This window comes from Sceloporus undulatus, chromosome 8 (assembly GCF_019175285.1).
Source record: "Sceloporus undulatus isolate JIND9_A2432 ecotype Alabama chromosome 8, SceUnd_v1.1, whole genome shotgun sequence".
In the NCBI taxonomy this organism is placed as follows: Eukaryota; Metazoa; Chordata; class Lepidosauria; order Squamata; family Phrynosomatidae; genus Sceloporus; species Sceloporus undulatus.
The window spans coordinates 25,730,371-25,756,464 of NC_056529.1; the positions used below are offsets into that span (position 1 = coordinate 25,730,371).

General features: G+C 44.7%; 2 protein-coding genes across 2 annotated transcripts in view; both read right to left on the minus strand.

Annotated features, from left to right (window-relative positions):
• The window catches only part of LOC121914363 (transmembrane protein 184A-like), a 308,956-nt gene that overhangs the window by 177,591 nt on the left and 105,271 nt on the right, over positions 1-26,094 (minus strand). The gene's annotated exons all lie outside the window — the stretch shown is intronic.
• The window catches only part of MICALL2 (MICAL like 2), a 19,557-nt gene continuing 11,102 nt past the window's right edge, over positions 17,640-26,094 (minus strand). Inside the window, 12 exon segments of the mRNA XM_042437754.1 lie at positions 17,640-18,088; positions 18,414-18,460; positions 18,586-18,700; positions 19,111-19,184; positions 19,692-19,782; positions 21,793-21,916; positions 22,630-22,694; positions 23,615-23,767; positions 24,329-24,459; positions 24,725-24,797; positions 24,989-25,254; positions 25,867-26,094. The exon segment at positions 25,867-26,094 is cut by the window's right edge and continues 5 nt beyond it. Of these exon segments, the coding sequence (XP_042293688.1) occupies positions 18,009-18,088; positions 18,414-18,460; positions 18,586-18,700; positions 19,111-19,184; positions 19,692-19,782; positions 21,793-21,916; positions 22,630-22,694; positions 23,615-23,767; positions 24,329-24,459; positions 24,725-24,797; positions 24,989-25,254; positions 25,867-26,094 (1,447 nt within the window). The 3' untranslated portion in view covers positions 17,640-18,008.

Sequence of the window (26,094 nt, forward strand, 5' to 3'; positions counted from 1 at the left end):
AAGTGCATCATTACATATAAATTTGTAATTAAACACTTTAACGTAATCATCCCGCACAGCGTGATTCCTGATGAATTAATTAAAAAGAACTCCAGAAATTAATGTTCGGTGGTGGTGGTTTTTTGTGTGTGGTTTTTTTATTCCTTGTTGCACCAGCCCAGGCAACATCTCCTGAACTCTTTGTGCAGCATGTTGTGAAGTAATTAGAGCATTACGAGGGGACCAGAGAACCCATGAGTCTGGAAGAAGAGACAGGAGGAAGGAAAGGTGCGTGTGCGTGTGACAAACATGCTGTGAAAGCAACCAACACTGGGTTGGGGATAAAGGTGTCAGCCGTCCCAGGAGTAGCCTCTGAATGAAGCAGCAATCCCATTTGCAAGACAAAGAGAATCCTGAACAGCTTGGACTACAACTCCCAGAATCCCCCAGCCACCATCTTCAATAGAGTGGGAATCAGAGAGTCCAAAAGGTCCTCCTAAACTCTGATCCAGAAGGCTTGCTTTGCAAGCCATACACATTGCAAATAGGATTGCCAGCTCAGAATCATCCCAATCCCTATATTTCTAGGTCAGAATCTGAGTCCTAGCGATGGCCCTTAGTTAATTTGGGACAAGTCACATGCGCTCAGCCTCAGGGGAAGGCCATGGCAAATCTCTGGACAAATCATGCCCAGACACCTCTTCGGCCTTCTGTTACTGTGTGCTTCCAAGTCATTTTGGACTCATGGCAACCCTAAGTCAAACCTATCACAAGGTTTTCTTGACATGTTTCTTCAGAGGGAGGTTTGCCATTGCCATCCTCTGAGGCTGAGAGAGTGTGACTTGCCCAAACTCATCCAGTGGGTTTTTATGCACAAGTGGGGCATTGAACCCTGACCTCCAGGGTTGTTAGGCTCACCATAAATCAGAAGCAACGAAGGCACACAACAACAACCACCAGCCTGCTGCTGTGCATACACAATGGGCTACAACTCCCATCATCTCAGCCAGTATGGACACTGATCTGGAGGGCACCAGATTGGAAAAGACTGCTTCATCCTGGTTTTTGCAATGCGTAATGGGGATGCCACTCATGATGGTGGGTGGGCATAATCTCCCTTCTTCTCCCCCATCTCTCCTTTCTTCCATCGCGTGGGCACCTTGCGCATCATCCGCACGTCAACCGGCTCCTCGCAGCTGGCATTCGTAGGCTACTTTTGAGGTGCATGAACCAGGACAAGCCCCGGCAGAGCCCAGCTGGGGAAAGCTGGTGGAACGAAGCCACGTTAATTATTCCTCAGTGGGGTTCCCCTTGTTTTAACATTACTTTCAGCGCCATCCAGACATGTCACTTCACGGCGTTCTGCTTTGCCACCTGATCTTCTGCGCACAATGGAGCCTGTTTCCAGACTGTTGGAAGTGTGGACAAGCCAAAAACCTTTGTACCTTAGTGTCTCACAGTCAGAACCATGGCCCAAGGAGGTGAAGAAGGCCTTGGTGCCTTTAGTTCCATCTTTATTTATTAGCTGTTTACTAAAATGTATGTATCCGGCCCTATAGCTGAAGATCCCAGAGTGGCTTGCAACCCACTCAATTCAAAACAATGAATTACGGTGCATCCTTGCTAAGATCCAAGATTCAGCATCTTGGCACACTCATGTAACCTCCAGTTGTGGATCACAGCCCCGCTGTGTAGATCGCCCATAACTTTTACCCAGCAACTATTTGTGGGAATGCGCAATCATGCATCTTTTTTGTTGGATGCGTTGCAGCCTCAAAAGGAAACGCATGACTCAAAGGACAGAGAGATTGGGATGTAAATCCTTGACTATTTCATCCTTGCATGCAGGGAGAAATAATGGCAGTCGTTTTCTCCCTGCTGTGGGGAAAAAGCAAATATTCCTCCACGGTATATACTCTGTCTATTTAAATGGCCCCAAAATGTTATGGAAGAATTATTCTGAGTAGAAAAGCATATAGGGATTGGGTTTGTGTGTGTGTGTGTGTGTATGTTGTGTAGAAACACATTTCCTGTGCAGAAACAAAAAAGTATTTTGGCCTAAAAACAGTGTTTTCTGCATACAAAACAGGATGGTTTGGGGGCTTGTTTTCTTGTAGGAAACAAGTTTTTATACAAATAAATCATGCAAATAAATCTGGCTAATGGAATTTATGGTTTATTTTCTGGACTTTAAGAATTTCCCAGTATTCACATGGGCAGAAGGAGGAATGCCCTTCCATACCATGTGAACTGAGGACAACAACCACAACATCATGACCAAATGCAGGCCTAGGATTAACATGGTCCTTTTCTTTTGCTCTCCTTAGCATCTTTGCCTATGAAGAAGCCAGTGGAGCTCTGAAAGCTTGCTACATGTATTTTGTGCATTTTGGTTGATCCTATAAAGGTATCAGTTTTGTGGGATCTGGGATGATACTAGGGTTGTACAGATGGGCGGCATCTAGACACCCCTTTAGTGGCCGGATTGGTGCCACAGCACCGATCTGACCTACACAGAGTGCAAAAAAGAGCCACAAAAAGCAGCTCCATTTTGTGCCCTTTAAAAGACGTCATTTGTGACACCATTTCGCCGCGGCTTTGTGACATCCTTTCAGCACTGCATCATCTAGATGCAGTGCCAGGGTTGCACCATGATGCTGTGCGCCATCTAGAAGGGCGCACGGCATCATGACGCGATGGAGGCAGAGTCATGGCATCAAGCCTGTGAATGCTGCGCTGTGGCTCCACCGGTCTGTACAACACCATTGTCCTTTACTATATGGCCCACATGGCTACCCCTAGATATGCTTTCCCTGTATGTTTTGTTCTCTATACCTCTTTTTATGTTGTTGCTCTTCTCTGAACCTGCACCAACTTCTCTATATTCTTCTTAAAATGAGACACCCAGAAAGGATAGCAGTGCTCCAGATGAGGCCTTGACCAGCACAGAATATAATGGGACTATAACTCCCCTTGATTTGGAAACTATGGTTCCATTAACTATGGTTCTTCCCCATGGAGCTCCCTGGACTCTTGCGTACATTTTTTCAACCTAGGATCAAATCATAATGAATATTCATTCCATCAGAGAGTACATTCACTTTGCAAGCTGCGTCTCCGCAAATTTTGGCACCAATGACCATCTACCGTTTCACCAGATGCTGGCCAAGCTAGTGGCAAAAAAACCTCCAAGCCACAGCCATGGCTTTGGCCCTGGGCCTCAATGACACTCGAAACAATCTGTAGATTGGGTTGAATTTTTTTCTTGTTGGCTTTAAGAGATTTCGGGGGAAAGCCTTCTCAGTGTCCCAGCTCCTGGAGGCAAGGTTGGGGGGGGGGGACCCTCTTCCTTGTCCTTCCTTAATCCCCCAAAGCACAATTTACCTTTCGGAGCAGGTCCAAGATGTTAATTAAGATAAATCTACCTCAATTTTGAGATTCTCTTATCGTGTAATTTATCAAAATTATGTTAATTATTTCTGTAGGGCAGCAAAATTATTACCTCTTCCGTGTCTGATTTGTATTAATATTCATAATTTAATAATTCGGCAGCCAAGCCATCTGGTTCGGGGAGCCGCCTCGGTTCCCTCCCTCTGCTCCAGCCAAAAATATTTCATCACTTGCACACATTCTCTCTCTCTCTCACTCTCTCTCTCTCTCTCTCTCTCTCTTTCTCTCTTTCTGTCTGTCTTTTTCCCCTCCTCTTTCCTTGTTTGAGACCACAACATGCCACTGGAGATTTTTCAGTGGCAGTGAAACCAAAAAAGAGAGAATGGGGTTCCCCATTTCCAACATTGGTTGCAAACACCCCCCCCCCCAAAACCCCCCCCCCCCTCCTGACCTATGGCCCCTGGATAGAGCCATGGTAGCATTCGCACTCTGCACCGGTGAAAGAAGCAAAGGAGGAGACGGACGGAGGCTCCCCCCTTTTCTCACCCCCGCCAGTCTCTCCGCAGCACCCCTGTCACACCCGTTCGGCTCATCCCTGCAGGTGAGCGTAGCTGAATTGACATTTTCCACACTTAGTGATTTTTACACTGTAATTTGACATAATTAATGCCTACATTACAGCTGATAATTTAGCTAGTTAATTAAACTCGGAGGAGATAATTAAGGAGAGGCTACTGCTCGGACTGCTAATTGTTTTTGTCATTATTCGAGGCTGCCCGACAGCTGCTGGCTGAGTCATCCTATTTTTATTTTATATTTTTATTTATTTTATTATTATTTTTTGTCAGCTGACGGGGGACGGAGGGTGGGCGCGCGTGGCCACGTGGCGTCTCCAAACGTGGGCGCAGAGGGCACACCAAGGGGGACCTTTGCTAACCGGTTCCTCCAGGCCCAAAGTGTAAAGAGAGGAGGAGGAAGAGAAAGAAGAGGAGGAGGAGGAGACGTCAGGCCTCTCTGCCCCCCTCAAGCTGGACGGGAGCCAACGGCCGGTGCGCCACGCATGCCCGTCCGAGCATGAACAGCTGAGCCAGCCGCTCCGCAACTTCTGTGTACAGATGGCCTATGAATATTCACATGGCCGGCCTCAGGATTTCCCCCTGTCAAGGTGGTACATGGAGGAGGCTTTTCCCCCTTTTCCTTTCTTTCTTTCGGAGCACACCGTTGAGGCGTTGCCACCATCGGTGCGGGTGCGCCGCACGTTCTTTATCTCTGACCAGGGAGGAACATGGCGTGAGCTTTAGACGTGTGGCTTGGGAATGTTCTTTTGGAGGACCACAGCTCCGACAATTGTTTGTAGTTTCATGCAATCGTAAAACCAGAACAGATATGAAAAACAAAGAAACACAGAGAGAAACATTTATATCTGTATCTATATCTATATGCATAGACATATATATGTGTGTGTGTATATATGTATATATGTAAGTGTGTGTGCGTGTATGCATGTGTGTATACACACATGTATATTTGGTGTTGTCGCTAACTGTCGTTAATAATACATAGCAATTAAGCAATCCGTAGAATTGAAACCATTAAAATCATTACATTCAATTGCATTCAATTTCTGAAAGTCAGTTGGAAAAGTAAAGTGTTGGCAGAAAGGGAGCAAGGATAGAGCCATCATCTCTAGAAAGGGAGATTCCAAAGTCTAGGAGCAGCCACCATACTTGAGAAGATGGTGGGACTGAAAGAAAGGTCTTTGCTTCGGATCTCAGAGCTTTGTTGTTGTTGTTGTTGTTGTGCCTTCAAGTCATTTCCGACTTATGGCCACCCTATCATGGGGTTTTCTTGGCAGGTTTCGTCTTCATAGGAAGCTTGCCATTGCCATCCTCGGAGGCTGAGATAGTGTGATTTGCCCAAGGTCACCAAGTGGGTTTCCATGGCTGAGCTGGGATTCGAACCCTGGTCTGCAGACTCATGGTCCAGTGCTCAAACCACTGCATCACGCTAGTTCTCATCTCAGATCTTAGATAGGCTCATATTTTATAGATGTGTTTGTGTGCTTGTCGGCTTATGTCAACCCTGTGAATTTCATAGGGTTTTCCTAGGCAAGGAATGCTCAGAGATGTTAGGATGGGCCTTGTACGACTTGCTAGACTTTCTACTGTTATTGTTGCTGCTGCTACTATTAGTGCTGCTATTAGTGCTGTGTTGTTATTGTGCTGTTGTGCTTTTCACAGTTTATGTTTCTCACATGTATTAATTTGCTGGATCCTTCAATCACTTTTTAACTTAACCAATTTTTAACAGTGTTTTCTTTTAATCTTCTGTAAGTCTCCAGGAGTCTTGCACTGAGGATGAGAAGATGGGAGATAACAACATCATCAACAACAACAATAACCACAATCCCCAGCAACACCTAACTTCTTTTTGGTGATGGAGTCTGGACTGTTGCAACAGCGACTTGGACTCCAAACGCTTCTGCCTTCTGCTTTGCTTTGGCTTACACAGGCCTTTGAGGATGCATCTGTTTTTGGGAGGAGGAGATATAATTGGACACGAACCAATTTTGTATGAAACACAGATAAAGACATAATTACAAGATATACTGAAGGTGAAAACAAGACCCAGGACACAAGAGACAAGACCAAAGAAACCAAGACAGGGAATACCGGGTAAGTTGCTGATGCTATTTGGAGGGCAAGGTGTCCTTTCTGGGCTCAGCAGCAGCATCAGTCGTTTGGAAGGAGAGGACTGCCATCATCAACATAGTTTTGGTGAATGGGTCATCGTTGTCGCCTGTCATCCACATCCTGCATCGCAAAGGGATGGATCTGAGAGGTGTTGGGTTTGGGGTGGGATTGAAAGCAGAGGTGGGGAAAATGCAGACTTTAGGGTCCTCTAATGCCCCACAAAATTTGGAGTAAATGGTCCAAAATCCCACTCCATGCCCCCCATTGGCTCTTGGACATCTTGTGGCCCTAAAACCAGAGCCCATCTACCAGCCTTTTCCAGTCTGGTGTTGTTGGATTACAATTCCCATCAACCCCAACAAAATATGGTGAAATGTGGAACCAGGGGGACATTTTTAGTACAATTTTTCAAGAAACGTTGGAAGGATAAAGTTCTCCAGCATAACCCTTGATCATCGCCAGGTTTTTGTCCAAAGCTGTCAGTATCAGAGAACGGCAAATGTCTAGATCAGAAACAGATACTTGCAGTCAATATTGCTTGCATGGCTTGGCTCTCTCATGGGCTGTGTTCCCTAATGGTCACTGGGACCTGTGTTCCCTAACTGTCATTGGGACTATGAGTTATGTTCCCTAAAGGCCCTTGGGACCTGTATTCCCTAATGGTCATGGAGACTATGGGCCATGTTCTCTAATGATCATTGGGACCTTTATTTTATGTGTCATCCATTTGAGCTGGTTGGACCATAATGAAGAATTGTTGTTGCATGATATAGGGGCATAAATAGCAATTTGTGCAAGGAATTCAGGACTTTGTCAGACTGGCAGGCCACAAAAATAGGGGTGAAGGACCACATGTGCCCCACGGGCCACACTTTCCCCATCGCGATCCGTCTCCTCTTCAGCCATCTCTGCTTTGGCTTCTGTGCCAAATTCTCTCTCCTGCCACCCAGCACCCAAGTTTCCTTCCCAGATTGTACAGATCCCCCACAATGTCATTAACCCTCCGAGCGTCTCTGACGGAAGTGTGAGCAGAACCGTCACAATATTGCTTTGGTACAAAATCAAAATACCAACTGGCATCTCTCCTTGGGCATGTCTTTCCCCCTCGTCTCACTTCCCCCAGTTTGGTTCCACAGCTTTGCTTGGGAACAGTTTTCCCTTCCCACCCACTCGACACCCTTGTGGCTCGCTTGTCGGTTGCCCATTTTGCTGCTTGGGCATATGGTTTGCAACACACCCGCATACAAACACACACATACACACACCCTGCCAACCTTTGCAAAGTATCACAGAGAAGAAAAACAGAGCCAGAGTAACCAGGGTAGGTGGGAAAGAGACTTCACATCTTAACATATCCAAAATATTCCTAGTCCCATGTGGCCCGATTAAGACTTTGGGACACTTCAAATCTCCACTCAGCTATGGAAACCCATTAGATGACCTTTAGCAAGTCACACTCTCTCGGCCTCAAAGGGATCTGGCAGTTTTTCAAAACTGTGTTATATGTAAAAGAGGGACAACTGTCACTGGTTTTCCTTACAGTTGCCAACTCTGCTTTCTGCGACAGTCGCAAGTAAAAACCGAAAGTGGACTTGAGCCGGAATTAGAGGACTGAAAACCCCATTATAAATATGTATGCCCCTGTTAAGTATTGGTATCAAACATGCGCTTCTGAGACTTCGTAAATGGTTGCCACATATTAACAATTTTTCCGCCTTTTGTCTTGCGCGTCTTTAACTCCCCAAATTTTGTCAGTTCTGACACATGAGCAGCATCTTAAAGCCTCGTAATCCACTCTTTTTTTGCAGAAGGTATTTTTAACACTGTGTGTTTCTGGCGATTAGGGCTTTAGCGGCTGTCAACAAATCAGAAATTAGAGAATAATTGATCTTTTTTGCTCGCCTTCCTATCTTATAGCAAATTAATAAATATTGATGATTTCACTTTGCATTTTTATTTTTTGGTCTTTCAGAAAGGAAAGGGGCACAGCGATCTTGTCCTCAAAAAGCACTGGGAGCAGAGATAAGCCACTATTGTGCCATAAAATAATACAATTTCAGAGTTGGGAGGGAATTTGGAGGTCAACTAGTCCAACCCTCAACTAAACTTGGGATTCTTTCAGAGTCGGCATCCTTGAAAATCTCTGCCGAAATGCCCCCCAACAAAAAGGAAGTCCAACATCTTCAGAAATAGTCTATTCCACCGCCAAAGTCATTAATATTTGGAAACCCTTCATCATGTTATTAAAAAATCTGCTTTTCTGTGATAACCACCCATTGATTCTAGCCCTGCTCAGAGTGTGAGCAAGTTACTTTTTAGAATGACAGCTCCCAGAATCCCCCCAGACAGCTTGGCCACTAAGAAAACAGTCCATGGGAAAAGGACCCCGGGGTCTTAGTAGACCGCAAGCTAAGCATGAGCCAACAATGTGACGCAAGAGCCCAAAAAGCCAATACAAATCCTAGTCTGCATTAACTGGAGCATAGTGTCCAGATCAAGAGAAGTAGTAGTGCCACTCTCTCCTGCTTTGGTCAGACCTCAAATGGAATACTTTGTCCATTTCTGGCCACTGGAGTTCAAGAAGAGTATTGATAAGCTGGGACTTGTCCAGAGAAAGGAGATGATCAAAGGTCTGGAAACAAAGCCATACTAGAAACGACAGCTGGGAATGCTTAGCTTGGAGAAGAGAAGACTGAGAGGTGGCATCTTTAAATATTGGAAAGAACGTCATGTTGAAGATAGAAGAAGCTCTTTTTTTGGTGATCTAGAGACTAGAACATGAACCAACAGCTTCAAATTGCAAGAAAAGAGATCCAGCTAAAATTAGGAAGACTGTTTTTCATTATAAAAAGAAAATTAAGAATAGACTGCCTTGAAAGGTGGTGGATTTTCCATCTTTGGCAGTCTCCAAATAGATATTGAATGGGTATCTTTCTGCAGTGCTTTCGTTGGGTATTCCAGAGTGTCGTGGAGTTAGACTAGATTGCGCTTATAGCCTCTTCTAACTCTAAGATCCTATAATTTTATCCAATAAACATGACTTGCCTTGTCTTGGCACAGGACTGGATTGGATGTCCCCATGAGATTCCTTGCAACCCCATGAGTCTCTTCCCATTTGAGTCAATGCTAAGGAGGTTTCCCAGAGCAGATCTCAAGCCAAGGCTGAAGATTATGCAGCCTAGGAGACCAATGAATCCTCCCAAGTGCTCTGTCGCTGAAAAGGAATTGGACCCCAAGTGCCCTGTTTTTGGCTTAAGAAGCCTCCGAGGGATATAATTCTCCACTTTAATGCTGCTTGGAGTAGAAAATAGCGGTGGGGCTTCTCTTTACCCTGTTCTCAAAAAATAAAAAACCCTACAAGTATTGGGCAAGTGAAGAGTCCTTCTCATGAAGCTGCAGAGAAATGAGGAATGGGGTGGGTATATCTAACCCAAGCTACCTGGGCAGCCACAAGTCACACTCTCTCAGCCTCAGAGGATGGCAATGGCAAACCCCCTCTGGAGAAACTTGCCCCAAAAAACCCATGAGAAGGTTGCCTTAGGTAGGAAATGACTTGAAGGCACACAACAACAAAGCTACCTTGGATCCCATCCTGGGAGAAAGTTGCAATATAAATTCAATCAATCAGTCAGTCATTCAAATAAATAACTGCATTTTGGGAGCAGCCCCAAAATGTTGGTCCTTCCATGGAAGCTGCCCAACCTTCTCTATGCAAAGCCACTGCAAAACTTGGAAGCCTTGGTATCACTTTGTTTTGTGGTCAGAGCATGGCGGGTTTATCAATGATCCTGGCACTCCAGTACATGATGGCATTGCTTTGTTCCGGAAACACTGTCTTAGATTGCCACACCAATACTCTGCATTTCAGTACTTAAACAGCTTCTAAGGAGTCAGGAAGAAGTGCCTTCCTTCCCTTCCTTCAGCCATTGTAGCTTTGACTTTGCAATATGTGCCCATTCCTGCATACAGAAAAGAGTAGACTCCCTGACATCTCTCCCTCCTCCTCCTCCTCCTCCTTCCTCTTGTGACAGGCGTACAAGAAAAAAAAGGCCTTAGAGCACTTGGCAGCGAGAAAGATACTAAAAGGAAGAGCATTAGGTGGAAAGAGAGATAGCAAGAGCAAAGCTATATCGGACGTCTTCAGGCAAGATAACACGATAAATAATCAATCAATCCTGAGCAAAATCCTTAAGTGCTTGATGTATCCGCCTGCAAATTGAATCATCGTCCCTACCAGGAAGTTCTGCCTTGTAAATAAATGAGAGCCGAAAGGGTCTCATTCTCTCCCATTCTCATATATATATATATATATATATATGGTTGTTAAAGCCACTGATTAAGTTTTACACAAGCGTACAAGAGCAAACTAAAAGGTTCCAGCTTTTTAATTTAAGAAAGGAGGAATATGATATGATTTCAATTTGGGATGGGGAGGAGATGCCTCGGATGCCGGCCTCGCAATTGGATTAGGCTCTAATGTACTCTTATAAGGTGTTGGCGTGGCTGCCGATTAAGGGTAGGGGGTGTAATATCCTTTATTAACAATTTAATGGACTCGCTTGGACTCAATCTGTCTTAATCAGTGCTCCCGGTCCACCTGGGAGATCTTGTTTGCGTGGAACCCGAAACTCCAGCCTTGATGAAAGAGGGGAGACAACCATCCATCAGTGTCAGAATCGAGAGTTGCCAGCAAGGGAGGGTGCAAGGTGGTGAAGATTTGGGAAGTAAGAACTCAAAGCACCAATGAGGAGCAGGACTCACCTGTCCCTGGAGTTTTAGCAGGATCATACCACCTCCATTCAAGACGGTTTGCCCCACACAGGGCTTAGTATGTGCCTTGCCCAGGTTTGGGTGGGGATCCCACACTAGGGTTGCACGGGTTGTTAACTGTGGTTGGGTTACATGAATGCTGTGTTGAATGGCAACACTGCACAGCCAGTTGCACAGCTGCATGTATATGGGAATGCACAGGTGAATGCAAAGCTGAATGGGTAGCTGAATGCATAAGTGAATGCACAGCTGAATATACAGCACAGCGCACAAGTGAATGCACAGCCAAATGTATCACTGAATGTACAGCTAAACACCCAACTGAATATACAGCCCTGCATACCATTAAATGCACAAGTGAATGCACAGCCCAAAGCACAACTAAATGCCTAAGTAAATGCACAACCAAATGCATCACTGAATGCACAACCAAATGCACAACTGAATATACAGCCCCATCCACAACTACATAATTGAATAGATGCATACATTTTATTTATTTATGGGTGCACAGCTTAAATGTCTAACTAGATGTGCGATCAAATACACCAGTGGAGACTGCGCACCAGCCTGTGCAATTGCACTTCACATCATCCAACTCTACTTCTATAACTTTGAGCTGAATGTGGGTGCTGTGGATTGGACAAAAGTAATGTCCAAGAGCTTCCGCAGGGGAACTTAGGCTGGCACAAGACACCACTGGATTTCTGGCCATCATTTCTTTGTGGGACAGATTACTGGCTGGTAATTTGGTTGATCATTTGCAGGGTGGGCATGGGAGGTCAGGTGAAACTCCACAGCCACCTTAAAAACTTGATCCCTGATCTGATCAATGCTGATTATTGTCCTTTGTCCCATTCACAACTTACTGAAAGTTGTATCTGACAGGGAGACAATTAGCATGGGAACACAAGAAGAGCCATATTTAGATTAGATGGACCAAAGGCCTCTCTAGCCCAGCTTTCTCTTCTCATATTGGCCAAAGAGATTCTCCACTTGGCTACCAATTGCATCCCTCACCAACTGATATAAATGCCTTCAACATTTTTCTGACTTATGAGGACCCTATCAAAGATTTGTCTTGGGGTTGCATTAAGTCAGAAAAGACTTGAAGGCACACAACAAAAACAGCAACCGCAACAGCAACATTCTTTCAGTCTTCTCTCCATTGGCTCACAAGCTGGAAGAAAACCATCACCCCAGTATTGAAAGATCAGTTTTTCCCCCCACTGTTTATATGATATACATGTGCCAAAGAGGAATGCAAGAGGAGGAGGAAGGCTCTGTAAATAATGCATCATCAGGGATGTGCTGGGGTGCACAGAAGGAGGGGAAAGGAGAATGGGTTCTCCTTTTTTCAACCCCAGATGTGCCATCTCTGCCAAACTTGCGACCCAATGAAGGGTGGATCCTCTCGCTGTCGCTGCTGGTGCTCCTAAATGGGAGAAGCGGGTGGAAGGGTTGGGGTGGGAGGGAACCGAGCATCAAAATGAAGTTGTTTGTAGCATTTGATTCCTTCCCCAGAATTATTTACAGCTGGAGGCGATATGAAACTATGTAGAGCAAGTGTCCTCATTTACATGCTAATTCATTTATACCCTCTGGATTGATTCTACCAATTCATTTTCAACCCACTAACTCTTCAGACGTGAATTATATTATCACCTCCAGAATGGTAGCAGGAAAAACTGGGGGGATGGTGTGGCATGGAGGACGGGGAGGAGGGTGCCCCTTACCCCTTTGCTCTCCAAAATGGCCTCAGAAATTGTGCCGCCAACAGTTGCAAGAGGAATGGACTGGAGGGGTCAGTCTAGATGTTTTTGAAACTGAAGCCAAGGTTTGGAGTGCTTGGGATGCTCTGCAAACTAAGGGATTATTCACACTATGAAAATAATGCAGGATGAATACGGGTTGAATCCCCATTGTTCACATGCGTCCCGAATGCACCTGATTAAGAACTTTTGGGGGGCTACTAAAGAACCCACTTCATCCAGAATGATCGATATCGGGTTTCCCTTCAAGTTTTAAAAAAAGATCTGCATGTCGGTAGTATGAATAACCAAAGCAAATAGACCTGGGGCAAAATGCTGCATGCCTTGAATGTGTTCCAAATGCAGTTGCGTCGCTGACTCCATCTTTATTCGAATGCTTGCATGTTTGAGAAACCGAACTTGCAGAGAGAATAACAAACCCGAATACATGAGTGAAATGATTCGCATAGTTACACTAAAAAAGAGGCGTCTGAATGACCGCTCAGTGTCTTTGTATGGACTCTTATTTTCCAAGGTCTGCCAAAGCAGAAATGTCTTGACCTGATTATGGAAAGAAGGTAAGAAGGGTGCCAGTCTAATTTTTCTGGGCAGGGAATCCCAGGGTTTAGGGGCAACCATTGAGAAGGTCCTGTCTCTCAGATGTACCTCGAACCAAGAGAAGGGCCTCCCCAGTAGATTTCAAAACATGGACAGGTTCGTAAGGAAGACTACGGTCCTCTTTGGCAATGAACGTTGGAGCAACCAACCATTTTGGGGACTCTTTCCTTTTGTGGCCTTTCCCTGGGAAGGCAGGCAAAGGCTGTTGCGGTTCTGTTTGCTCTTCCAAGTGAAGAGGGTCTCTGATGATCTCAAGTATCTCTTTAAAATGGGGGCAGCAAAGGAAATCGAGCAACTGAGCAGTCAAAGGGAGGGAGGGACAGTGCCTTGTCCCTGCTTAATTCTACTTCAAAGCTCCTTGGCTAGGAAAATTGATAATGCACTCAAGTGCAGTTCCTTTAAAATGTCCTCATTCAGCCCTCGAAACTGGGCTATTGAATTCATGCTGTTCTTTGATCAAGACCAGTTAATTAAGTTATTCCCCCGATATGGGTCTTATCGTTTCTTCACTCTGGACCTCCATCGCGCTTCCACAATTTGCGTGAAGGCTTTGATATGCATCCAGGACGCTTCCCCCGTCCTCCGCTCAGAAAAGATGTGGGGTTTTCTCAAGACAAGATGCCCAGCTCAGCCATCTCAGTTTTGCCTCTTTTGCCGTCTGCAGCTCTCTCATTTAGAGCTTCTGCAAATGTTGCCATCGCAGACCAAGGCTATTCCTGGTATAACCCCATCTTTGAGTTTAGGAAAAGTTACTTTTGTAGTCTACAGCTTGGACATCTCTTTCGTATGACACAGTTTTGGCACTTTGATGCCACTTTAATGGTCGTGGCTCCATTCTATGACATCCAAGGATTTGTAGTTTCATGAGACGCTGAGAATTCTCTGCCAGAGATATTTAGGGCAGGAGTTGCCAAACTTTAGTCCTCCAGATGTTTTGAACTTCAGTTCCCAGAATCACCATCCGATTTGGCCAACAGTTAGGAATTCTGGGAGCTGAAGTCCGAAATATCTGGAGGATTCTGGGAACCACAGTTCTAGGGCTTTGCAAACTGCAGATCCCAAGACGGCAGCCATGGCTGTTAAAAGTAGTATTGAAATTCTATACATTGCATTGTACGAAACAGACCATCTAAGTCAGTATTCGCTGGGGCAATTTGGGGAGCTGTAATACATTTCAGAGGAAGCAGCTAGTAATGCCACCTCTGAGATATTCCTAGGCTATACAAAAACCTATGAAATTCATAGGGTCACCATAAGCCAACAAGCAACTTGAAGACACATATACACACAAACACAGTCCCAAAAAGGAACCTTTTCCAGGGTTTGGAGAAGAAATAGATTTGCAGTATTGACTTTCTGTCTACCCAGAGATCTTCTTTTGCTTTTCCGACGCTGACACAATGCTTTCTTGACTTGCAATACACAGACCACATAGTACCAAATATATACACATACATAGTCACACAGTGTTGTGCCTTAGAGCCAAACTACACATCATAGCGAAAGACGCAGAACGTACAAAGCGGCCTTATACTGAGTCAGAGATCATTGGTTCTTCTAGGCCAAAAGGATCAACACTGGGGTCATAAATCCTTCACTGTTTTGTCCACACATGCAAAGATGAATAACTTTTCACACGACTGGTGCTGGAAAAAGCCTAGTCCTGCATAGTATTCTCACAGTATTTGAACGTCTCCAAGTATCCTGGAGGGATTATTCTGCACAGAAATACATGGCAGGGTTGCACAGAAAAATATAATTCTGCACAGAAAACAATTTCTCATGCAGAAATACAAAGGTTTGCAGGAAATGGGGTACTGCATACCAAAGTATGTTCATTGCTACCTGGAGATGTCATCTGCAGCCTTTCCTTCTCCTCCATATAAAGTTAGATACTAGTCCTCACGACTCTGAATCAAAGTCTGATTAAAACAGAATCATAGCGAATGACCTTACGCTGAATCAAACACTTGGTCTATCTCAATGGTTCCCAAACTTTGGTCCTCCAGATGTTTTGGGCTTTAACTCCCAGAATCCCTCACTTCTTGTCCAATCTTGCTGGAGCTTCTGGAGGACATCTGGGGGACCAAAGTTTGGGAACCATTGGTCTAATTCAGTGTTGTCAACAATGATTTGCAGAACTCTTTCCCTGGGGTTTCAGACAAAAGACTGCACCAATCCTATCTGAAGATGCCAGAAAATGACCCTGGGACCTTTTGGTTGTGAAGAACAGAAACTAAATATTACAAGAAGTGAAGTCTTATTCCAATCCCAGCACAGTTCTTATATTTTTGGTTATTTGCCAGCAAACCAGCGTGGCATAGTGGTTTGAGCATTGGACTATATTTCAAGAGATCAGGCTTCGAATCCCTGCTTGGCCATGGAAATCCACCGAGTTAAGCAAATCACACTCTCCAAACCTCAGTGGGAGGGTCACACACTCTCAGCCCCCAAAAAACCAATGATAGGTTTACCTTACGGTCACCATACGTTGGAAACAACTTGAAGGCAATGGTTAGTGTATGGTTCTACACTAATCAGGGTAATAATAGGATTGAAACCACTGTGAGTATGGGATGTACTCGCAAACAAGTATGTTTATACATAAACCAGGTTGCAAATCATGCAGCCTGCTCATCCGTCCTTGCTAGCATGGCCAATGGTGAAGAATGCTGGGAGATGCAGTCCAACAATACCTGGAGGACTAACTGCATGATTCTCATCATGGATACAAAGCCAGGAGAGAAAACCATGTTCTCAAAGTGCCTTTACATATTAATTAAAATGCCCAACACGTTTCAGAAAACCAGCAATGCCGTCATCAGGGGCAGACCATGGACAGAAATCCAAACATGTTTAAAATAGGTCACTCTAGGAAAATACTACCACAAGTGTTTCCCCCCCTTCCTGCGTACGCAAAACACACAAACACCCAGGAACCCCTCGTGCCCACATCTTTCCTTGTTTAGGAATGCTTCCTTGGCCTACGCTTCTCCGTTTACGTCTCATCTTCTCAGTGTTCCCCAACAGGAAGATGCCAGGCGGCCTGTGCCAAGCCAGGGATAGCCGTCCCGGACTCCATGGCTGCATTGTGTGTCCTCCAGACCACCATCGCAGAGGGGAGCCACAGCTTGAGCTGGGTGGCTGGAGGCTGAGATAGAGCAGGCTGCGGAAGGTTCCAGCCCATTGACCAACCATGGGCAGACGGCCAAACTCTTAATATTTACACCAGGTCCGGCCAGGCGGGAAGCTTGGACACACAGCCTGCTGACCACAGAGAGGACACTAGCACACGTCTCCCTTGGTGTGTCCCTCAAAATGGAAGCTTCTGAGGCTGTGCTTTGTGGTCTCTCCACACTTCATGATTTGATCCCCGGAGTCCCCGACAGACCTACCCAAGCTATAATCCTCCCCTTGGTTCCAAATTAGTATTGCAGAGGTATAACACAGGGCTCTCTCTTCCTTGAGCACAAGACAAGGCTGATGGTTGTTTGGTGTGAGGACCAGACGATGGCCGAGACTGGGAAAGAGTGGAGAAAGATACTTGGAGAACCATACAAGATGGAGGTGCCAATGCAAGTCGCTGGTCCAAAAGCTGGAGAGGGTTCCTCTGCCTTTAATGGTACATCATTCCTTTAGGGGTTTCTTCAAAAACAGCAATAACATCAGCTACAGAGGAAGGCAATGGCAACCTCCCTCTGAACAAAACTTGCCAAGAAAATGTCATGATTGGTTCACTTTAGGGTTGCCGTAAGTCAGAAGTGACTTGAAGGCACACAACAGTTCCAAATGGTCATAGTTCCAAGTTGTGGTGTCACCCTACAAAACCCTGCAAGACTGGATCAGACCCACAACTGCCTAACCTTCAGAACAAAGCATATAATATACACAGACACACACCATATATATATATATTGTTGATGTTGTTGCCTATCCAAAGCAGGGGAGGCCAACTGCGACGGAGCGAGGGCCTATTTTCTAGTCCTGGAGCTCTGGGGGCAATATCACCTAGAGAAACTGAGGACTCTGATAAGAGACGTTTCTGGCTTCCTTCCTGAACTTGAGAAACTGGAAGCTGGAGCAGCAAAGGGACTCTCAAGTTGTCCTGGCATTTTAAAAGGATGTGTTTTTGGATGTTAAATACTGCAGCCTACATAAGATGAGTTGCAAGCTTTTGGGGAAAGGAAAGTCCGGAGATTCTGGGGACCACAAAAAAGTGCTTAGAGGACCCATATGGCCACAAAACAACACCTCACCCACATCTACAATCATGAAATTCATGGGTACCTCAGGGATCAACTTTTCCAACCCCACACCATGCAAGAACAGGCTTCTTTCTCCCTTCCATTTCCAAAGCAAAGCGGGTCAAACTCAAACACGTGGAGCAAAGACCATCTCATCCCTGCCACTTTTACAAAGCCACTTTTACAAAGCAGTCGCCAATTAAATCATTCTCGATTTAATAGAAAGAAGTGCAAAAATAAAAGTCCGTCAGTGTATCAAACAGGCTCACTGTACACACACATTTACACACTTTGTTGCTGTCATTAAAACAGAGACATACATTCCCACCCCATGATACTAACTATTTTCTGGTTTCAACACACTTCCTGAGTTGCAAAAAGAGTGAAAGAGATTTCTTGAGAGCTCAGCTGCCACCTTGTGGGCCGAAAGTTGTGTTGCCACTGTGTGCTCCGCAAGAGTTGTGATTTCCTTAAACAAACCAACCCCAGGGCGATTCCAGTTGTCCATGAATCATTAAGCCTCCAGGAATGCAAGGGCTGAGATCCGGTCCCTTTTTCTTGGTTTAAGTCTTGGTTTTCAGGATTTTGAAGAAGCCAAACTTGGTTTTCTTCTTTTCACTTTCCGGAGTGCTGCGGGGACCGTCTTCGGAAGAGAAAAACGAAAAAAGGAGGGAGATAAATCATTTTAAAAGTGCAATTATTTAAACAAATTGTCATCATCAGATTGACATGTCTCACGAAAAATGAAAGTTTGGGGAAATATGTAAATAACTGCGAACTAGTAAAATATCTAAGTACTGTAACATGTGGGGAGCAATGTCGTTTATTGGTTTTGAGGATTAATATAAGAGAATATTTTGTGTGTGTGTGTGTGTGTGTGTGTGTGTGTGTGTGTATTGTATTTGAAATTATCTTTTTACCAAGATAGACTAAAATCTTCACATGCAATTAATTGGGTCATTAATTACCAAGCTTCTGGATCATAGCCGCCAATACCTCATCTTCCTCCAGCTCCCTAAGGAAAGAAAGAGGGTCAAAAAGTGGGATCCTTAGAGGTGCTGCAAGATCCCTTTGCATAATGTCTAGTGGGAAAGAGATCCTAGGTACCACTTTTTGGTTTCCCCTCCCGCAAAGTCCTACCTGAGTCGGTCTTCATCCAGGTCTTCCACGATTTTGTTCCGGTCGTCGACAGTCTCCAGGTACAACTTGAGCAGCTCTTCTTCGCGGGTTTTCTCCCTTGGCGTCTTCAGAGAGTCTGCGCAAAAGTGGAAATACCGACCATAGACATCATTTCTGGGAAAGGCTCTCTCGAAACAGGTGCTGGCGGTTGGGGGGATTTTCAAACAGCACAGAAGGACTAGCCCAAGGTGGAAACCTGAGCATGGTTACTATCCCACTTGCTCCCACTGCTTCCAACAAGGCTACAATAAATTGCACAAGATCATAAGCATCTTATTATTGCTATGCAGATGTCGGTGGTTAAGTCTGCAGGAACAGGAGGCCTGCTCTAAAGTGGAGACTCAGTTTTTCCTTCAAGGTAATGGGCTTAAGAGCCAGGGCACATGCCTTGTCTTGCCATTGCTTCCCTGAAAAATGTCTCAACTGATGATGAGAAAACCAGAAAAATATCCTTAAGGCACCCCATAGACAAGGCAGGAGACCCACCGGATTTGCTCATGAGGGTCCGCAGCTCCGTCTCGATGTCCCACTGCTTCTCCTCCAGCTTCTGTTGATTCATCCTGGCCGTTTCCAAAGAGGAGAAACAGAGTAGGTCAATGAGGGCAGAGATTCGCACACAGAGCTCCTCCAACAACTTTCATGCCGTACAACGACTGACCACTAGAGGGAGTCGCATTGCTTCCTACAGCCTCAGCTTGGAACCATTTGAGCTAATCCATTGGCGCTAATTCGGAAATCAATTTGTTAAGCATCCGCCGTTCCGGCAAAATAATATAAAACTCATTCATGACATTTGTTGTTAATGCTGTGTAAACAACGCATTCGTTTTAAATTAAAATCGACCCAAACGACTGGAAAAGATGGCTGTCCCTACCCCCCAACTGACATTCCCCCTCCTAGCAATGAATTAAAATAACATGAAATGCTAATTGTTGCTCGGCTTGTTAGTATGGCGGACATGTTATGATCTAAATAGCGGCTCCACTAGAAAAATGTGGCCGGATCCAATCGACCGGCGATGTTTCCAAGCCCAGGATGATGGGAGAAACACCTCCAGCTTTGCTCACTTGTGCATCAGCTCCGACTCTCGCCGCAGCAAGAGCTGTTTTTCGTGGATCAGCTTGAACCACTCCACCATCAAGGCATCCTCCGTATCATCTGGAAGACAAGACCAAAGAAAACCTAAAGAATGGGTGGGGAAAGTGGGGTACATGGGCCATAAGTGGCCCCCAAATCCCACTCCATTGGCCATCAAAAGTCCCCCCTAAAATCCCCTGAACACAAAGCAAATTGTTATACAGTGGGCCCTTGGTGTCCATTGGGGTTTGGTTCCAGAAACCCCATGGACCTCTTGTAGCTATGTTCTGGTGCCACAAATCATCATCATCATCATCATCATCATCATCATCATCATCATCCTGCCTCTCCCTATGGATCGAGGCGGGTTACAGTAAAACATAAAAACACACAATACAATTAACATCAACATTGCACGATCCCCCAATCTTCCACCATCAACATAATAATGACAATCAAATGATGGTTAACATAGTTAAAATAAAACAGTTTAAAATTACTATTTCTAGAATTGTATTGGGTACCTTGCATTTGTATTGTGTATTGCATTGAGTCACGACAGTTAAAAGTGGCGTCAAACCAGATTATTGCTGCCGTGCGCATGCAGCCATATTCCCCCAAAGCATGCAAAAACATACCCAGGAGTAAACCTCTCCCTGGCACCCTGAAATGTCCCTGTTTTCCCTCTCAAAATGGCAGCCGAAAGGAACATTTCCAGCTGCCATTTTGAGAAGAATTGTGGTGAAGAGAGAAGTCTTTGGCAACACCATCTGGGGAAGGTATGACCCATGGGAAGCTGGGCAAATGCCAGTGCAGTCATCCCTCGACATTTGCGGCTTTGATTTTTGCGGATTTGATTATTCACAGAGTTCTCTCTAGGAATCTCTAAGTCCTCCAATGCAGCTCTTCTGGAATTTGACCATAGAGTCATGCTGGAGGACCTAGGGATTCCTAGAGATACCACTTCTTTAGGCATTTGTAGGTCCTCCAGCACGATTCTATGGTCAGATTCCCATAAGAGGTGCACCAAAGATTCCTAGGGAAGTGTTCTCTCGGTTGCAAAACCTACTGGTTTCTTATTTGTGGTTTTCCCACTTTCACGGGGTCTGGAACCCTGAAACCCAACGAATGTCGAGTACTCACTGTACTTAGGCATCTCAGCATTGCAAAGACCTGTAGTTTTAGGGGAAGACCACTAAAGACGTTTTGCATTAAGGACCTGGGAGGAATTGCAGCTTATTATTTTCCTCCTCCCTTCAATTTTTTAACTTTAAGGAATCACTCTAGACATTTGCTGACCAAATTTGGCAGAAAACTACTTCCCATGCAAAATGTCCATAATCAGTTTGCTCCTTCTCGTTACGTATCAATAGCCGATATCGTGTTAATTAAAGTCATCTTAAGTACCTTTAAGCTGCATCAACGGATCAAATTTAAGAATAAATTCATCAATGCTAATTGGGAGGTTTTAATTTGTTAATAGTGATGCAGGAGTTTGAAGGAATTCAATAACAGTGTTTTTAAAAATCAATTTCAGCTCATTTTTAAATCTGATTTTCACGCGTGTAGCACATGTTCACAACTAGAAAAACTAGCACTAGCACAGGTCCCATCCACACTGCGGAAATAACCCAGATTGAGACCGCTTTAACTCTCCCAGCTCAGTGCTAGGAAATTCTGGGAACTGTACTTTTGTGAGGCATTTAGACTTCGCTGTCGAGAGATCTCTAGTGCTACGATAAACTATAATGCCCAGGATTCCCTAGCACTGAGCTAAGGCAGTTAAAGCAGTCTCAGATTGGATTATTTCTGCAGTGTGGACTGGACCTCTGTATAAAATGACAGAATCAAGGTGTGCTTTTTGGAACATATGCGCTCGCATATGTACATAGGGAAAACAATGGCTTGGATGCTTCTGATTTTAATGCTCAGTTGTATAGCTTTACTCTTCAGGATCTTGTCTAGATCCTTCATAGCTGCCCTCCCCATTCCTGATTTCTTGACTGCAGTCTCTGTTCTGATCAATGTTTGATCCAAGGTATAGGAAATGAGAAAAATGGGACCCCAACGCATCCGCATGGTCCTCCTTACCTCCTTCACAGCCCCGAAGTTGCTTCTCCAGGTCTACTCCTTTGAGCTCCAGCCTGTCCAGGTCTTTCTCAATCCGGCGGACCTCTCTCTGGATCTCTTCCTCCGGGATGTAGTCCGGATGGAGCTAAGGATGAACAATGTTATGGCCATTGCACCTAATACTAAACAGTAGCAGGGCAATTAGTAACATTACCAGCAATATTGATGATGACAGTAGTACCAATACTACTAGTAAGACTATTGGCAGCAGTACTAATGCTAATTCTGCTAATTCTACTACCACTGTAGTAGTACTAATAGTGCAAGGAGGGTTAACACTACTAGCAATACTATTGGCATTAGTACTAATGGTGCATGTAGTATTAATGCTGCTAACAATGCTACAATTGGCAGTAGTATTGATGGTGCAAGTAATACTGATACTCTTCATAGTACTAATGGTGCAGATGGTTTTAACACTGCTGATAATACTTTTGACATTAGCACTAATGGTGCGAGTAGTGTTAAATAGGGCTAATAATGCTACAACTGGCTGTCGTACTAAAAGTGTAAGTAGTACTAGTACGCCTAGTAGTACTAATGGTGCAAGCAGTTCTAATCTTACTGGTAAGATTGTTAACAGTAGTACCAATAGTGCTAGCACTAGCAAAGCTCATAGTGCCAGTAGTACTAATACTGCTGGTAATACTATTGACAGTAGCACTAATTGTGCAAGTAGTGCTAATTCTGCTAATAATACCACTAATGGCACTAATGCCCTGAGCAATTTGAGCCAGTCAAAAGATGCAGCCAAGTCCCTCCATCACCAAAGCACCCCCACTTTACTCACAGCCGTACCTTTGATGGAGACACCACCGGTTTGCTTGGATGCTTCTGAAAGGTTCTCGGAGAGGATGGTCTCACTAGGAAGAAGAGAGAGTGGAATAGAGAAATCATTTAAGACTACTGATTCCAGCAATATTCTTGTTCTTCTTACAGACCTGTTTTGGAATTAAAACCAGTCTGTCATCAAGAACTGGAGAGAGGCTGCATCTGCACTGCAGAAAGAATGCATTTTGACACCACTTTAACTGCCATGGCTCAATACTGTGGAATTCTGTCAATCTGTAGTTTTGTGAGATTTGTAGCCTTCTCAATAATTATTATTATTGTTAGCCGCCTCACTCTGCTTGGAAAGGGGGAATACAAATAATAATAATAATAATAATAATAATAATAATAATAATAAGTCAGATTGCTCTTGTGCCACAAACTACAAACCCCAGGATTCCACACCCTTGAGCCATGGCAGCTAAAGCAGTGTCAAACTGCATTATTTCTACAGTGCAGATGCGGCCAGAGAGAGGGGAAAAAAACAGCAAGGTCTTTTTCCTAATGTCCATCATGCTTGTGAAATTCCTTCCCGCCCAAACCTTGGGGAAAATTCTTTTTGGATTACAACTCCCAGTATCCCCCAAAATGGTTTGCCCAGGATAGCTGGGGTATCTGGGAGTGTCGAAGTCCGACTAAAGGCACATCCCTATGCAATGGATGCAGGTGACTTTCCATCATGGAGAGTGAACTATTTTCTCTCTTTAGGTATGTGAAGATCTGCACTTTTTAAATTCCTTGCTGTTGTTTTGGGGGGGAATCCAACAAAACTGGGGGATGGAGACAGGTATATCTCTCTCCAAGGTCCTCTGGGGTCTAATGGGGCCCCCAAATCTGCAAATGGTCCCCTACTCTTGCATTAGATTGCTTCTCTTTCTTATTGTATTTGTAGATGTTGTGGCTCCTAAACTTTTTTTTGATATGTACATTAATATTAAAAGATGCAGAATACCTGGTGCAATAGCTCTTTTAGGAATGCTTGGCACCTCCAACGTCTGCTTCGCTGAAGGATCTTCCCATTGCTGCTTGGCTTTCTGCCATCCGCTGGAAACATCCACACGAGCCACCAGAAGCTTTTTCTTTGGGGTCGGATCGGACGGTGGCACTGCAATGGAAAAGCAATGGAAACGAACAGTGTGATACACTACGAAAGAAAAGTTTATTGCCATCAAAGAGTGACACCGTTTTGGAGAGAACAGAATGGTAGATGGTGATATGCCACCAGTGTCAATCTTAGATAAAAGCAAACAGCTAAAACAAGTTAAAGAGACATGCATGGATATTTGTTGGTTGTTGTGTGCCTTGCCTAAGGTCACCCATTGGGTTTTACATGGCTGAGCCAGGATTTGAAACCTGATCTCCAGTCATCATCCAACATTCAAACCACTACGCCTGCATGGATATACATACCTACTAAAATCTCTAGTGTAATAACATTTGAAAGGGGGGAAAGCCCGATATATGAAACCCACTGGGTGACCTTAGCCAAGGCACACTGTCTGAGCTGCAGAGGATGGTAAGGATAACTCCACTTCTGAAGAAACTTGCCAAGAAAGCCCCATCACCTTTGGGTTGCCATAAGTCGGGAAAGCGCACAACAAGAACAATAAAATTATCATTCCTGCTATTTATTGTTTATAATCGCTTTCCGGCAAGCTGTCCATACCAATGTCCTGAACAGCTGGGGAGGGCACTGGCTTTCTATCATCCTGGGTAGGTTTCAGGGCTATGTTGATCACTGTCTTGTGGACTTCAGTAGGTTTTGGAGCAATCTTGGCCTCACCTTGGCTGGGAAATCTGCAGAAAGAAGGAGACATTTCATCAACATTGCGTGACGAGAAAAGCAGAATGGAGCAGCAAGGCTGTAAAGGTTTTCTGCTTTTCCCCTCAATGGAAGGAAAGGGTGATTTTAGCAGTTTGTGTACGCTGAGCCACTGAACTTGTGGCATCAAGTCAGCACTCCGAAAGTTTTGGATTCTGGAGCATTGCAGATTTTGGATTTTCATATCAGGGATGCTCAATCTGTATTGCTGAATAAAAGCTAGTCTGAAGCTGGACTCACTTGTTGGCCACTGGTTTCAATCTCGACCTCCAGTCTGCGGGATTCTCTGATTTCTCTTCTGTAGCACTTACACCTAGATGCAACAGATATTTTAATAAGGATAAAAGTTTTGGGCCAAAAAACAAATTCATTTCTTTTCAAGGGATGCGGCCTCAAAGGTTCTCTAGGGGTCAAGTGCAGCCCCCAACTCCCCTGCTCCAACTGGTCCAAATATCCCCAACTGACCACCCTTGACCAACCAACAGAGCCACGGCTGCTTCTTACCTTCAGTAACCTTAATGTCCACTTTATGTCCGGCGTTGGCACTTTGGCCATTGGCCACCTTGACTTGGATCTGGGTGGCTGTCCTGATTCCCGGTCTGTTACCTGGATCTTGGACCAAAGATTCAACTCCATGTGGAGTTCCCAGTGGATCCCTCCGTGGTTTTTCCGTGGCAGAGAGCACGCCCGCAGGCCTTGAGATCTCACCTGTCGGGAGGTTCCTCGTCTCAAGATGCTGCAAGCCAGAAGGGGCAGGAGTAGGTTTGCCACTGTAGACAGAGAAAGGGATGTTAGTGCCTCAGCCATGTGCCAGGTACTTGGTGTATCTCAGCCAAGTACATCCCTGGTTCAAAAATCCACACACCAGTGGCAATATCTGGGTCGTGAAGTCGAAGGTTTTCATGGTCGGCATCCATAGTTTTTTGTGAGTTTTTCGGGGTATGTGGCCATGTTCTAGAAGAGTTTATTCCTGATGTTCATCTTAAGAGATGCCAGCCACAGATGCTGGTGAAATGTCAGGAATAAACTCTTCTAGAACATGGCCACATAGCCCAAAAAACCCACGAAAATCTAATATCTGGGTTATTGCCTCTGCTCCAGGTTTTAGTTTGAATGTTACAAGAGCTGGTCCAAAGGTGCCCAAATCTATCCCTAAAATAAGCCTAGCAGAGTTCTCCTTTATAAAGTTTGGGCTAATACCCAGAGTTGATTTACTGCTCCTACTGACCTGGAAGTCACAAGCCGCTACCTGTGAGGCCTGCAATGCATTGCGGCAAAGAAAAAGTGCACACAGATCCATGCACAGATTTATTTATTAGCACAGACGTTTAAGGCCTGCACATATGTTCAAACCCCATGAAACAGAAATACAAAGTACTTACCTGGTGGTGCCCAAACTTGCAGGTTTGTTGGTAGATGACTGTGGTGTTGGTAATGCATTCAAAAGAATATTCCGTGCTCGGTCTTTCTCATTGCTGTTTGCATTGCTCCCCGGTCCAGGGAACGATGTTCTCCCAGTTACCTGAGATGGATTTAAAGGAGTGTTTTGACTTTTAATTGGTTCTGTTTTATCCACAGTTAGAGGAGAAGGATTTAAAGGAGTGCCTCGT